The sequence below is a fragment of the Solea senegalensis genome, linkage group LG1, assembly GCF_019176455.1.
Source record: "Solea senegalensis isolate Sse05_10M linkage group LG1, IFAPA_SoseM_1, whole genome shotgun sequence".
NCBI classification, from domain to species: domain Eukaryota; kingdom Metazoa; phylum Chordata; class Actinopteri; order Pleuronectiformes; family Soleidae; genus Solea; species Solea senegalensis.
Window position 1 is genome coordinate 22,161,486 of NC_058021.1, and position 16,228 is coordinate 22,177,713.

The 16,228-nt window shown below is 41.5% G+C and overlaps 1 protein-coding gene across 1 annotated transcript; it reads left to right on the forward strand.

Annotated features, from left to right (window-relative positions):
* The first annotated feature begins 9,526 nt into the window (after nucleotides 1-9,526).
* On the forward strand, nucleotides 9,527-15,276 carry LOC122759777 (proenkephalin-A-like). Its single transcript, XM_044014828.1, has 3 exons — nucleotides 9,527-9,804; nucleotides 10,771-10,917; nucleotides 14,507-15,276. Exons 2-3 carry the CDS (start codon nucleotides 10,774-10,776, stop codon nucleotides 15,104-15,106), a joined length of 744 nt encoding a protein of 247 aa, XP_043870763.1. The 5' UTR covers nucleotides 9,527-9,804; nucleotides 10,771-10,773; the 3' UTR covers nucleotides 15,107-15,276.
* Nucleotides 15,277-16,228: the final 952 nt, after the last annotated feature.

Consider the following 16,228-nt stretch of genomic DNA (forward strand, 5'->3'; position numbering starts at 1 on the left):
GGTGCGGTACCATTGTCTCTCGAGACAGACAGTTGCCAACAACAGTATAGTGGTAGTATTTTAAAAACATACCTGGTCGCAATACCTGTATACACTCATTTACATTTCATTGGAGGACAGTTTCAGTTATTTATGCATAAATTCTTAAATTCTATTCCGCCATCAGCTCTGTCCCCTCCCCCTCCTCCTCCTCCCACGACCAAACCCAAGCTGGTTTTATTTGCAGTGTATAATATGTACAAACAAAAAAGGGTTTATATTGTTAAGCAAACAACACAAACCGGACTGAGACAGGAAAGGCGCCAGTGTCGTGTCAATCAAAAAGTGGCTCCACTATTCAGACAATTTCTCCAATTAGTATGCATCAGCCTAGCATCTGCACCCACCCACTGCTCCATTGACTCCCAGAGAAGCTGAGCTTCCCAGGAAGTGACAATTTAGTCGCATTTATCCAACAACAACATCCAGTGACGGTGGTTCAGACGACCAGGTCTGACTGTTCAGTGTGGACCCCGCCTTTCAGCACAACAGCTGGGACTGGCACCCGTGGCCCAACCACCCTCATGTGGAGGATAAAGCGGTTAACACACTGACATTTGGGTGGTAATCACCTTAATCAGCAGCTTTCTGTGCCTGAACCTAACCAACGGTGACTCACTGTTCTCATCTAAAACTTAACCACAGTTGCGCAGTGATCATCACTTTCATTTCCTCATTTCAGCCAAAAGCATTAGAAGTATCTGATAATCATGAACATAAGTAAGTAACATCCTTTTGGTTGATGTGCAGATGCACTACCAATATTGCCTCATGGGGAGCAGGTCATTGGTTTGAATCTAACCAAGGGCCTTTCTTTCCTTAAGTTTCCTTAGGAAAAAACACAGTCGAAAAACATGCTATGGTTAACTGGACTGTCGCAGTGTATGTTGTTTCCTATATGTTTCTACGGAGTGGAACAGTTTGGTTTTTGCGTGTTTTCATTAGAAATAGTACCAAAATAACTGGCACAGCTGGGATTGGCTCCGGCTCCCCCGCCAACGCTTATGTAGTGGATAAAGCGGTTGTCAATGAGTGAGATGACAGACTTAAAAAAGAATGGATGTCTGAATATTCTTTCACAAGTGTCAGTTTCAAAGACTCCCCCGCGAAGTATAAACTTACTGCAACCATCATCTCTGGTTTTATTAATTATGAGTCTGTATTATGAGTAGTAGTTTTAATAACTGCGTGTGTTTTCCTCAAAAAGCAGTAGCAGGGAAATGTAACCACTGTACGACAACACTGTCGCATGTATCATATCGTATGGGATGAAACTTATACCATGGAACATGTTAATTTCTGTGTACGTGATTATCTGTGCATTGCGTTTAATTTGTCGTCTCCTCCGGCTCGTGAAATTACACCAGTGCCCATTTGCGCTAGCGTCATTAACTCATCAACTGCTTGTAAATTTTAATATGTTTTTGTACTTTTGACTTCAGCTCCTCCTGCATCCGGACCCTCTGACCCTCGGCTGAACTCCTTTAATGACATAATGTCTGGAAACATATAGAGGTAGAATCAAACCTTCACCAAAAACCTTCCTCCATGGTTCTATGATTCCACACTCATTATGACCATATGAAGGATATAATGAAGAAATATCATGTCACTGTTAATGATGCACAAGAAATGTTAACATTGAAATAGGGAATTACTCAAAATATAATGGTATTGTCGGTGCCCCCGCTAATATTTCCTGACCTTTGTACAGTATATGTAACTGCCAGGATGATTCTCTCTCTCTCCCTCTCTCTCTCTCTCTCTCTCTCTCTCTATCTCTCTCTCATGTTTCAAGTACAAACATCAAACTGACTGAGTTTAGTTGTAGAAAAAAAAAAAGGAGACTGATTTAAGTTCTGTATTTGACATTGAAGATTGTGGCACTGTCATTAACAGGCTGCAGAAATGTGCATGAATTCATGATTTAGGCTTTAATTCACTCATCAACACTCAGCATCTCTATTTTTTGGTATACCACAGGATTCGATCCTGGGCCTATTTCATTTTCCTATACATGTTCCCTCAATCATCTGCAAAATAACATTAAGCATTCTATTATTTCACATAGTAAGCATGTGTAGAAGAAGAGGAAAGTGGGAAGAGAACAATATTATAATTTGATTATAAATTAAATGTCTTGTTTTAAAGAACCTCAGAGCAGCACCATTTGTGGCAGATGGTTGGGGGGATGACAAGGAAATGGAGCTCGATATGACATACTATAGGCCTGTGACTCTCAATGACTGGGTCAAGACCCACAGTTGGGTCACAGGAGATTTTTTTTGGGGTCCCCAAACAAATTTGCAACCTTTTAGTTAAATTTTCTGCGAATAAGTTTTTAATAACATGCTTAGGTTTTAATACATTTATCAACTACCTTTATCAATTCAAAATGACATTATATATTAGAGAAATTGCCGTAAATTAGTTGCTACATTATGACTGAACAAATTGCTTTGCGATGACTATATGCACCAAAGTGCTTCTTCATCATCCTTCATCACTTTGTCATCATCATTTTGATTTACACATAGATAATAAATGGAAAGGAATAGACTTAATGAAAGAAAATAGACAGAAAGAAGAGGTGCTGCACATCCACACAGGCGAGTCTACTTAATCTGACTACCCTGAGCACACTTAATGGACCCTGGACATTTTTTCACTGCATATTATCCAGCATGTGTCAGAACCTGGCCTTTAGATTTGGATAAGGATGCTACACATGCTAATGACATTCAATCATGTGGGGGAAAATCATTATTTATTTCAGATTGTACTGTGATGAAATTATTTATCTTGCGAGGTTGAAGGCATGTTGTCTGAGCAGCAACATGGTAAATCCAGCAACATTACACTTATGGGAATGGTGGTACATGACTTCCTGAGACTGAAGGATGGAGATTGATTCCCAAGAGTGTCGATAAAAGCAGCTTGACTTGCTTTGAGAATTCTTGAAGGCCTTTCACCTCTCATCTGAGAGGCTTCTTCAGTTCTGAAGAAGGTTGTATCAACAATGGTTTGGTGGTGATAATATGCACGTCATACAACCTCCCTGTTGTATTATAGGTTGTATAATAGTGCTTTGCAGCGTTTAATAAAACAACATACAAATAAACAGGTCAGTAAAAATACCAGTGAAGTGAGTGGAACAGTCTCATCAGGAGAAGAAAATTAAGCTCTATGGTCTGAGTGGACAGTACAACCATGTCCGGACATGTCTGGGTGACATGTTCATGTTTACAATTGGAGGAGAATCTTCAGAGGATCCAGGCGCTGGACATGAGTGTGCTTGAGGCAGGACATTGACTCATTAACCCTGAACCCTGAACCCTGAAACTCTGAATCATCTGGAGTTTCTCATTTGTATTCTCCAAAGATGTTGCTCCAGATATTTGCATTCCTTCAAACAGCCTGTTCAATTCTATCTTAATTGTATAGCACCAAATCATGGCATTTATTATCTCCTGGAAGAAATCTCTGATAGCTTGTCCTTCTGTTAATAACTTCCTTTGTAAGGGATCTAAGTATGTTCCCATACATTTTTTGTTAAGAATCCAGTACTACCCACTGATGACGTCACAAAACCCCCCAAAACATTTTCAATAATGTTGTTGATGATGATACATTATAAATCATCATGCTGTTTGTGCGTTTTTATATTCAGGATTACACCCGTGCCCACGCACTGCCAGGATCTCCCTCCCCTTTTTCTTCTTCTTCCCCAAATTCTGCATCAGACATTTTTCATGTGGCTGTGACTCTCAGGTCGTGGTCAGTGAAAGACGAGTGTGCCAATGTCTCTGCGCACATCATCTGAGGACAGCTTGTTCACACTCAGGGGAGCGGTGGAATAGCGGGGTGTCCATCGCGGCTACTTCCCTTCGGGGCTGCAGATTATGTACCTCAGGGGAGATGGTACCGGGCAAAGAGGGAAGGTTTTTTTCGATCTGTTCAAAGATTTAGTGCCTACGGTTTTCTCTGACTCTCTCCAGTGTTCTGGAAAAATCTGTTTGTTGAAGTTTGTTACACTGTAGGTCAACAGCACCAGACCGTCAGTGTTATTAAGGATTTTTATGAGCACTGTAGTTAAAAGTCCCAATATCAGCACTAATGGAATGCCTTGCTTCCAATCAAATTACTTTGGTCCCAACCGGTCGGAACTAACTTTTAACTATAATGCTGTTTTCACCGGTTGTTGTACTCCAAATCCCTTGGGTTTCGGACCGGACCATGTTTGTTGGAGGATAACTGTGTACCCGTGTATCTTGTTGAGTGGGACATCTCCTAAAGCTAATTAACCATGACTCAGCGGGGAACTTGCACACACCCATTAATTTTGGTATACAGAAAAACTTGATTTCCTTGAGACTCAACATAATCACATCTGCAATTATCTGGTTTTAGTCTTACACACACACACACACACACACACACACACACACACAGAGCTCATAACTGGCATTACAGGTTAATCTTTATTGAGGCTTTTGTTCCTGACAAATAAGTGTTGGGAACAAACAGTGAAGAGCCGCAGCGATGTTAGCAAAACACCTTTTCTTAATTAAAGAGCTTGTCTTCGTTATACCTGCACCAATGATAAGAGCCATCTGTGTGTGGGAGATAAGGCGCGGGGCCTAATAGAGCTGTAAACGGCCGTTGGTGTGTGTTATTGCTGCAGTGCTTTAAATAAAAAACTAGTCTCTGTGCCTACAGTTGTAAATGTGTCGGATCAACCCGTGCTCACCCCGGGCAGCGTCACATATCACCGCTCTGTCACGTCCCTCTGCACGTTGCCCTTCCACGTCTGACAGAGACGCACCAGGCTTTCAGTTGACTCTGATCTAAACACACTGACGGCGCGTTCAGACGCTCAGAGCAGAGCAGTGGAAACATAACATTCAGACAATGAGGTTTACATTTAGGGCCAAGAGAAGGACTGAGGTTAGGTTCAGGAGATCCTGACTCACACTGATGGACACTGAGGGCAGCTTCTCTGAGTGTGTAAATGTGCCGCCCGTTGCTTCACCTTTCAGACACGGAATATTACCCTGTGCGTCTTTAAGACAACACAGAGGGACATGACAGAGCTGCAGTTTATGATCTGTCCTCATACTGCAGGTACCTGTGTTTCCAGGACTGTATGTGTAGTATTGTCTTTCACTGCTGTTACATTATGATTAAAGGCGACATAGACCGGAAGCTCCAATTAACGCTGCGTTTGTGTGTGTATCTGCGTCATTACCTCGTTTATGAAACCCTAAAGTTTCAGAACAAACAGTTCAGCCACTGCTGAGATTTTGATGTTGATGTCGTCATCAGAAAACCTCACCACTCCTCTCACCACCGTAGCGCCTCTTGGTGCGGCACTCGTCCGGGCACATCCGGTTGCGTACATTCAACCGCAGAAGAAGAAGAACTACTCTCGTTGTAGCTGCTGAGATGCAGAGCATCCACCGTGCCAGAGGGGGAGCTGTGTATCTGAGAGCTGGCCTATCTATTACATCACTTCCAGGTACCTGGCCAATCACAGGACAGTGGGAAAGCTCTCGTTGGCTGGCCAATCACAACACAGTCCACGTTCAGGGGGTGTGATTTTGGTCTGAAAGGTTTTTAACCATGAAAACAAGTTAATATAAGTAAGTAGACCTCCATAACTAACATGCCAGTCAACTGTTTATGACCCTGGCTGTTTCTACATGTGAAGCTCTCAAAGACACCTGATATACATCATGTGTCGCATAGATGACTCTGAAAACAGCATCATAGCGTTTTTTTACCAGCCTGAGCAAGATCTGCTATCTGTACTCATCCAGGCTCAGAAGGCACTGGCACGACAGCCTCTGTATGGATGTTTGTCTAGATTGCTGTGGTTGTACATTTGTGTGTTATTGTATTCTCCTGTGAGTCTGCAATAAAGATCATATTGAATTGAATTGAATTAAATTGAATATAATTCATGCAATTATTGTTTAAAACTATTCTGACAACTGTTCTGCCTCTGTCCAGCATTTCTTTTCTTTCACCACAACCGGCCCGAGAGAAAAAGGAAGAGATCTCTTCCTTTTTTCTTCCCTTCTCCCTTTAATAGCGTTAGGTTTTTTTGTCTCTTCTCCCTAAATTTTGATTTGCTTTGGTGATGCCGCAGTCTGACTTATGGCGTTTTCTACAACAGACTTTCATGATCAAACATGACGTCCAGTGTGACAAGGCCTTTTTTTATCTGGCCTTTTTATCTGCTTTGAGTGAGATGACATCACTTTTTGTTCTGTCACTTTGCCCAAAAAGCTTTGAAAACTTGTTGGCAATGACCTCTTTTGTTGTAAGGGCACTCCACATGTGTTGGGGGATGTGTGGGCTGTTGCTGCTCAGGTGTAAGTTGTCAACATTTGTCACAGGTGTGGTCACTGACCACTTTGTGTTGTGGTTGTTGCAGTCCACTTTGTGGTGTGTTACTGCTTTTTTTGTATGTACTGTGGCAACAATGAATGGGACATTAATGTGTGGGATGAGGTCACTCCACACATTAATGGACCTGGTGGTCGTGTGGTGTGTGTAGTTTTTTTTAGTTCTTTTATTTGTGTTTGAAGATTACATGTTCAACAGAGTCAAGCTTTCTTGAGCCAAGCTTGCTCAACAAAACCCAAATCCCAAACCAGAGATATCAGGTATTAACTGTCAGTCCAGGGTTTTGTTTTTCCATCAGGCTCTGTGTACTTTCACATAGAAATAGACATCTATGCCCCAAAATGCACCTACTTCAGTAAGGAGGAAGAAGTTATTCTAACTGAGAGCTATGAAGATTTGTTTTTATCTCTACATTCCCACTGGTTTCCAGAGCAGTGGTTTATGGAGACAAAAACACCTACATTACATCTAAGTCAATCCTCCAAGCTCAGGTCTTTTATACCAGAGGCCTCTGGGTTCTATGCAGTATCTTAGCAGTTCCTAAGACTTCAGGTTTCTGGACAGAGATCTCAGATGTTGTTCCTGGAACCTGAGTTACTCTTCCCTAATTCTGGGGTTACAGCTCCTAATACTTCAATCACCACTTGGACCACAGTTGCCCCCTAAACCGTCTCTAGCCCCTTTTTTAATCAGCCAGGTCTGAACAATGCTGTGCTTTTGGATACAAATCACATTTCTTAGCATTTTACAACATAGCTGTCATCTTATCTTATCCGATTTTTAGTATACAATAAGTCAAATATATGGGGGTGTTTTTAACCTTACATTAAACTTAAAAGCAATGTTGGATCATAAAGCACACAAGTCAATCTACACAAATACAACTTTGCAATTTCAGTGTTTCAGTGAGTGATCTGCCATTTTTTTATCTGGTGTTAATGATACAGTGTCAGCACACGCTGGTCATTTCCTTGTTTCCATGTAATCGTTACATTGTCACAAGCTTGTCACAACTACCGCTCAGGATTTATATGCTGCGGTTGGTGTCATTACGGCTTTTACAGCAGACTGTGGAGGGAAATGATGTATCAATGATGTATCACATGAATGATTTCCTCATCTCTTATCAAACAGAAAGATTATGTGTGGCAGTGATTGAAGCCCATCAGATTTGTAATAAAGGAACCGTCTGTACAGTAAAGAGCCTGCAGCCCAAAATAGAAGACGTCATGTAGACCAAAGACTGGGTCGGGACCCACAGGTGGGTCGTGTGAAACAAATTGGAACAGAATTTTCGCTGAAAAGTATTGTCCAATTTACGCAGTGGAGCATACAATTTTAATGAAAAACTAGTACAAACTGTCGCATTTTTTATGTCCGTACGATAAAGGCGCTCGGAAGAGTTCTAACCAAAATGGCCAACTTCCTGTTTAGTTAAGGCTGTGGTCCCAATTTACTTTTTTGTTTGTCTTGGGCTATCACAAGTTCCCACCAAGTTTTAGGAAATTCGGTGCAACTTAATCTTGGCTTGCTCCATCCACGTTTTGCTATAGAGCCCTGGGGCAACGCACAGGTCCACGTCCTACTCCAATATATACTCCAATAAAATTCTTCCCAGGAGCTGTTTTGGCCCCTGCCATTCGTGGCTCAGGCCCTAAAAATACCAAACTTGGTCTTAATAAGATGTTTCTTTGAGCTTGAATTAACCAGTGACAAGTTTAAACAAAGGTTTGCTTGAAATTTCAGGTTTGAGTGTTCCTTACGTGTTAAATACAAAAGTAAAATTCGTAAAATTTCAGATTTCACAGGTTTGTGTGCAAACACAAGACATTCTAAGGTGTAAAATTCTTACAGTCACTTTAATCAAGTAAAGGAAGACTCATTTTATAGAAACATGACAGAGTTTGTTTGTTTTGCCCTCATTTTACGACACATTATAGTGTGAAAGTGGAAGATTATTCTTCTTAAAACAAGAAAATGTGTCTTATTTCTAGGTTTACTGTCCAGTTGATGGTGTACTCTTGTTTTGGTCAAACGAGACAATGGAGAGGACGGTAACCATGGACATGGACGGTTTGCTGGTGTGCACGCACACACACACATGCACAAACGCAGCACTCGTGTGAACACAAGGACTTAGAAACGAGTATAAAAACGACTGCCGGCCAATGTTAAGTGCGATCTGAAATGCAACGAGTGAGTGTATGTTCATGCAACAATGCCACATATTATTTTGTAATGTGCGAGACACGAGGAACCTTTGTTTTCCCCTCTCTGCTGTGATACACCAGGGAAGAGCTACGTGACTTTTCTATCCCCCATGTTTCACACTGTAGCTGCACTTAGTTGTATATTTGTCTTTGATGTAAATAGTTGTGTTCATGGGCTGCAAACACGGGCTTCTACATGTGACCCCACTGATTACATTCATACATCTTTTGAAGTAAAAACCCTGTGACACACACACACGTTCATGTGCAGCATTCTTACTTTTACTCCACGACATTACCTCTAACTATATTTGTTACAACCTTCATACAACCTTTATAGAACGTTCTCTTTTGGTTCCCAAAGTGTTCTGAGAATGTTACCTTTTGATTGTGGGAACATTCCCTGAAGGTTCCCTCCTAGGTTGTCCTGTGATTGATATGGAACGTTATCCTAATGTTCTCTTGGTCGCACATTTGGTTCCCAGAACATTCCCCTAACGTTACTTTGTCACAACCTTTATAGAACATTTTATTTTGGTACCCTGAAGGTTCCCCGCAATTGATATGGAAGGTTTTCCTCACCTTCCCCTAATATTATGTTGTCACAACCTTCATACAACCTTATTTTGGTTACATTAACATGACAGCATTTGGTGCTAGTTAAGGTTCGGTTAAGGGACTAGGGAATGTCTCTGAGTGTCCTCACTATGAATGAAGCGCAATCATGTGTGTGTGTGTGTGTGTGTGTGTGTCGCGTCAACATCATCATCATCATCATCATCACCATCCCCCTGTTGCCCCAGTGACGTAAGCGCCGCAAACTACTTAAACGCGGCTCCCAGCAGCTGCACAACTCCAGTGCGCAATTTACAAACCCGGTACAAACCCGGTACAACCGGAGACTGAGTCAGAGAGAGAGAGAGAGAGCACCAGGCGTGTGTGTGAAAGAGAGATAGAGAGAGAGAGAGAGGGAGTTTGCTGATTGGCTGCAGCGCGTGCCACACCGGGAGCCGCGCGCACATATTATAGTCGCTGCTCGAGCGCGAGCCAGTCCACGATTTCCAACTCCGCCGGTTCCCCCGAGGGCGCGCGCGGGCAAGGAACTCACAGAGCGGCTTTTAATCCTGTTTAAAATAACGCAGAGGTAAGAGATACATTTTTAAACTATTACTATTATTAACTACGGCTGTCACTGTGATCATTACAGTAACTAGTGACACACACGCACTTATTTAATTGATTATTGATTTTACAAAGATTCTAACGCAGACTCAGCAGAAAACACTAATGTGACAAATTAGAGATGGATTTATACATTCAATACTGTACAGTATACATATATGTATGTGTATATATATATATATATGCACAGTATATATACATATATACAGTCAATTATTTACTTACTTACAACTCTTAAATATTCGTAATAATAATAATAATAATGATGATAATTTAAAAGAAATTATGAGATATTTTCTTCATAAAATGTCAAAAAAAATTTAAATAGTGAAAAATGTTGATCAGTGTTTCCCCGGATTTATTCACAAACCAGAGATAGAAACTAAAAACATTTTCATGTTAAATTGAAATGGTTTTGAAGAAATTAATAATGATAATTATTATTATTATTGTTTTTATTATTATAATAATGACAATAGTTAGGACTACAACTAACTATTTTTACAACTGATTCATCTGTCAATTTCTGGATGATTAGAGTAATTGTTTGCTCCATAAAATGTCAGAAAATGTTGATCAGTATTTTGTCCTCAAACTAAAATTATTTTTTTTTTTAATGATTTCTCTGTCACATTTAAGCCGAAGCTGAAAAATCATTACATTCTCAATTCACCAAGTCATTTTCTTGCTCCATGAAATGTCAGAAAATATTGATTAGTGTCGTGAAATGAAGACGTCTCTCAAATGTCTGGGTTTGTTATCAGTTTTAATTATTTTTCTCTGTCGTACGGAGCAAAGAAACCAGGAAATATTCACATTTAAGACTTTTTATTATCATCAAATGAGTTAGTGATTCATATTAATTTATTCAATATTTAATGTGATGCAGAATAATAACGGTGTGTGATTTTCTTGTCCCCCACCTCAGTCCATGGCTGCCCCTCCTCACAGCAGCTGCATGTGGATGCTGGTTCTGGGTGCGTGTTTGTCACTGGCGGTCGCCACAGACTGTGGGAAAGAGTGTGCACTTTGTGTGTACCGTCTGCTGGGACAACAGTCTGGTTTCTCCCCGCTGGTAATGTCACTGATTTGGATTCTTTTTTTTGTTTACTCTGCACGACGTCACATTTGTGGGGGTTGTTGTTTGTTTTTCTCGCCTTGTTAGTGAAGCTTTAATATATCCAGACAGATCCATATTAAAGTGCTTCGTTTGTAGCATATTGTTTTAGAAAAACACATTAAAAATGTCGCAAAAATGTTCCAAACTTTGAAATGATGATGTTCTCCCTAAACCACCTTTTTCAGGTGTATCTGGTAATGTTATTTGTGTAGTGTGTATAAAAGTGTATCTACTGCCCTCTCTGGTGAAACACCAGCTACTGCATTCACGGCTTTCTCTTGCGTCGTTGGTTCACTCTTTTGTCACCCACTTATCTAATCAGACTCCTCCCCGTTTTATGCCAGAGGTGTTGCTTCGTCACCTGCGTCAGATGACCACGCCCCCCTGCACTGCCCACCTTCTCCCACTCCCTCCTCCTGAGGGGGCACTGGGCAGAGTTACCCTCAGATAAAAGGAGCTTAGTTACCGTTTAAAGTGTGTCATTGTATTAGAGTAATACATTTGAGGGCTGAAAGTGACCTGTTGATGATTTTCTCGACATTTTTGGTCAGAAAATATTGAAAAATGTTGATCTATGTTTCCCAAACTCCGAAACGATGTCTTATGGAGCAATACAAACCAGAAAATATTCACATTTAAGAAGCTTTCAGGGGCACTTTTTCTTGAATATTGCTTTTCCTTCCTTCACTTCAAGTGTTTTGCTTTGTGTCTTTAATTTTTTCCTGTTTTCTTTCTAATCTTTGTTTTCTAATGACCTTTTTTGTCTTTTTTTTCTTCCTTTGGTCTTCCTCTCTCATTCTCATTTCCCCACCGCGCGTCTTTTTCTGTCTTTTATCTTCTGCTCGCCGTTATTACAACGAGATGATGACGATGATGATGATAAAACCGTCGACTGTAGACGTCGACATAATAAAACCTCGTCATCTGTCACTGTTCTCTTCTGTCAACACTTCACATATATATATGTACATACATATATATACATATATATATACCGTAAACTGAATTATATTTGATGTATTAAGTAAGAGCAGATTCTATTGAATCAATACAAATGATTTATTCAATAGAATAGAATAGTAATATAATAATATGCTGCTCCTAGTTTGTGCATTGTACTTTAAAAACATAAAAGTAAAAGGTTTGAAAGGTTGTTATTATGTTATTACGTTGGGTCTTTGCCGTCTTGTCGTGCATTTCCCCTCATGGCCACCAGAGGCTGCTGCTGCTGCCCTCCACCCTCACAGCCCCCGGGGCACCAGTATGCCTTCAATTCAATTTTCCTCTTCATTAATTCTGTCTTCTGAAAGCTCAGCAAGAATCCGCCCTCGCTGCCGTCACTCAGGGTTTTTTTTCCTGATGGCTGAAATAAGTGAAATCTAATGATAACACATGAGGGCTGGAGCCAGCAGGACACACGCACACCTTTAGTCTGATTATACTCGTGCCACTGGGGCTTTATGGACACACTCAGTTAAAGGACGAGTGGGATAAGTGGGTTGTTTGGTGGGGGACATGCAGCGTTTTATGCTAATGTTACACCATGTCAGCGGCTGGGGCAGATATTTCCAAACGAGAAACTGTGTTTTATTTCTTAAAACAGACGCAGTGGGTTGTTTTCCCACAGCATCTGTTGACTCCCAACCTCTCTCTCTTCAACAGTTTCTCTCTCTCTAACGCAATCTTCACACAAGCTCAAGTAGCTCAAGCAGGGACTGTGGGAGGCCCTGAGGAGAAAAATAATGTGATAGTGATTATATCGTTTTAATGTTTAATAGTTTGTGTATTTTTGTTTGAATGGTCACTGTTACAATTAATATTAAAACTATTGTGTTATTAGATACCAATAATGGTCTGTCCCTCCAATAAATGTATGAAACGGGTCTTAAAAGAAAGTTTTGTATTTAAAATGTTTGTATTTAAATGTTTGTGACAGCAACATTTATCAAGTTTCTGAGAACAAAAATGTGCAATTATTAACAATAATAATAATAATAATAATAATTGGCCGAGTAACAAACAATAATCATCCAGTGCCAATTATTAAAAAAGTAATTCAAGGATTATTTTGTGAATTCAGTATCAACCAAAGTCAAAACCTTGTACCTGTTAAGGTTCATAGAGAAGGGTCTATGACCATGGTTGTGGTGTGTGTACCACCAGTGGAACTTTGACTGGAGTGTGTAGAAAATTAAGCAAATAACAATGAATATAAATATAATAAATGACAACGGTGTTACTGAGCGAACTCAATATTTTCCCAGCGTTTTGAGGCTCCTCCCTCTTTAGGGGTCACCACAGCACAAGGAGTACACTAGATGTGCTCGCCTTTGTGGCTGGGGTCAAAGTAGACTGTCCAAATAACAATGAGCAATGGGGATTGGTAAACCTAGCTCTTCTGCAAATCTTTGGTCACAAACCAAGTTTTCTTTCCGCTTGGTTTGAATCATCTTTTTAATTATTGCTGGCACAAAAACAACTGTAACTTGTATAGTGCCCTTCCATCCCTCCATTCCCAGCATGCACATATTGACACAATCCAATCTAATATACTATGACCTTATTGTTGTTTTCACTTCACAATTGCCTGTAAAATATAAATATGCTGGTATAAAAGTGTGTTATAGAGTAGAGTTCTCAACAGGTCGGGCCAAAGAAATGTGCAAATGAGGCAGTTCGGGTCGAGCCACGGGCTTCCTTTTTTCCGCTCATAGAACACGTTTCTTGCATGTTGTGAATCATCGCTGTTCTCATGTGGTGAAGAGTAAATCTGGCTGCCTGCTTGATGGAGAGGGGCAGACCTGATGCTGATGCTGCTGCATGCGTAACCCCCGACACTTTGGGCATGTTTGTGTCATTTTTGGAGCGCTTTTATGATGCTCATCGTGAACTGGAGGGGGAGAAATATCCCACTCTGCATCTTGTGCTGCTATGGGCATAACGACTCAGACATCACTGCCAGCAAAGTGCCAAAAACACTGCACAGAGTGCAGCCGTGCGCCAACGGCACGCACATCAGTTGGGGGAAAAAAAGAGTCCATAAACGATCTCCACAAAGCTGTAACATTCCTGTGGTCAAAATTCAACCAGATGCAACCGATGCTGCCTGCTGACCAAAGGGAAAATGTACAACAGTACGTGAAGTCCTGCCTGTTAACTGCCGCTACCGGAGGACCCAGATAATGTGAGCCAGGAGACGGGTGCTGTGTCAACAGCAACAGCAGCCGTCTCCCGCTGCAAAGAAAACACAGCGTTTCGATCAATGGGAAAATGGGGGGGGGTATTTCGGGCCGGGTCAGGTTCGGGCGGACAATTTGTGCTGGTTTGTGGGGCGGGTCAGGTTCGGTCTTAAAGACTCTAATTTTCAGGCTTGTTGAGAACTCTATTATAGAGCCATTTAAGATGCTTACAATGATCATAAAGTAATAAACGGCACTTCATTCCTGACATGGTGTTTATATGTCGTTCCCATTCTCAGTTTTCACTGCAGCTGCTATCCATAAAAAACAGCATGTTGTAAAAACCTTTTTTTATTTCCCTCTAGACATGCTCACTTGAGTGTGACGGTGGGTTGGACAGCCAGAAGCTCCGTCTGTGCCGGGACTTCCTGTTGGAGGAGGAAAACATCATCCCTCTGGACGCTGACCCGCGTGAACAGCAGGAACAGGACACAGCAGCCATCATGATCTCTGACAGCGAGGACACAACATCGCCAGAACACCTGCTGGCCAAGAAGTACGGCGGCTTCATGAAGCGCTACGGCGGTTTCATGGCTCGCCGTTCCTCCTCCCCAGAGGGGACGCTAGAGGATACTGGCACCCAGGATGAGGAGGAGAGTGTTCGCCTGGAGATCCTAAAGCTCCTGAACGCAGCAGCAGAGCATGGCGCCAAGGGGGATGGTCAGGGAGGCGAGGCGGTGAAGAGGTATGGAGGGTTCATGCGTCGAGCCGAAAGTGGGGTCGCACAGAGTGACCTGCTGGAGGCGGTGTTAGGCCGTGGGCTCAAGAAGCGCTATGGAGGGTTCATGAGGCGCGTGGGCAGGCCTGAGTGGCTGGTGGACAGCAGCAAGAGTGGGAGCGTGTTAAAACGGGCTTGGGAGAACGGCAGTGAGCTACAGAAGAGGTACGGGGGCTTCATGGACTAGGATGCCACAGTTATGACCCTTCAATCCCTCCATTCAATCACCGTGTAGTCTGGACTTGGTGTCTGAATCAGCTGCCCACTCCCTCTGCTAATTACACTGCATCATCTGGCTTTGTATAACGTGCTGCTGCTGCTGCTGCCTCCTTCATTGGATCAGTTGGTCCTGTATTTAAAAAAAGTTAAACAAAAACTGTACACAAATCATTTTTGGTTTTTGGTTTTGTTGGTATTATTTATTAAAAGAATCTGTTGATTGAGGTGTATTTTTTGTGTGTAATTTTCATTTTTTCAAGTTGATGTGTCTGCAAGAATGGGGCAGCCCATGGATGGAACGGTTTGGTTCGGTACAATATGGTACGTATTTTTTGTTGCTTCCATTGGGTATAGTACTACAATAACCAACCTATTTGGCACCCTTCCTTTAGGTTACCAGAATAAAATGGTACGGTACAATGCGACAGAACAATGTCACTCCTTTACAACCAGTGATTCTTCAACGCCCGTAGTCTATTCTCATATAAAGCCACAAACTGAGCAGGATAAAAAGCTGCTGAATATCCTCCATCGTTGCCGTTGCTGTCTCACGTTAGATGCCGTCCATCACACTGGTGTCCACTCATGTGCTGTACTTTATCATCTATTCTCCTCGAAGTGGGAACATAGGTTACGAAATCGACATCATGTTCTCCTGAGGTAGACCTGAACATGGTGATTTAACTCCTCATGAAAATGCTTACTGAGGTTATTAATCAAGTTCCATTCGGACTGACCTCTGCTTGGCTTCAGGAAAAACCCAGAGACTACATGTACATCCATAATATATAATTCTTATATGAAGGCCTAGAAGAGCATCAGATTATGTGAAGTAATGACCAAGTAATTCAGCAGAGGACACAGAAGCACAGGACGTGGATGTAGTTCAAGTTTCACACTGTGGATGGCAAAGTAATATAGAAAACTCACCTGTTAGCTCCACTGGAGCGAGTGTTCAACCTCATGTGACTCAAATATTTTCAGTAACCCTTTATTTTACAGTCCCCTAATTACCTGGTATTTACTAAGAAACAATATGGTAACAAACATAGTTAATAGTAAAGTTCCAAAATAACTTTATGTAATTACT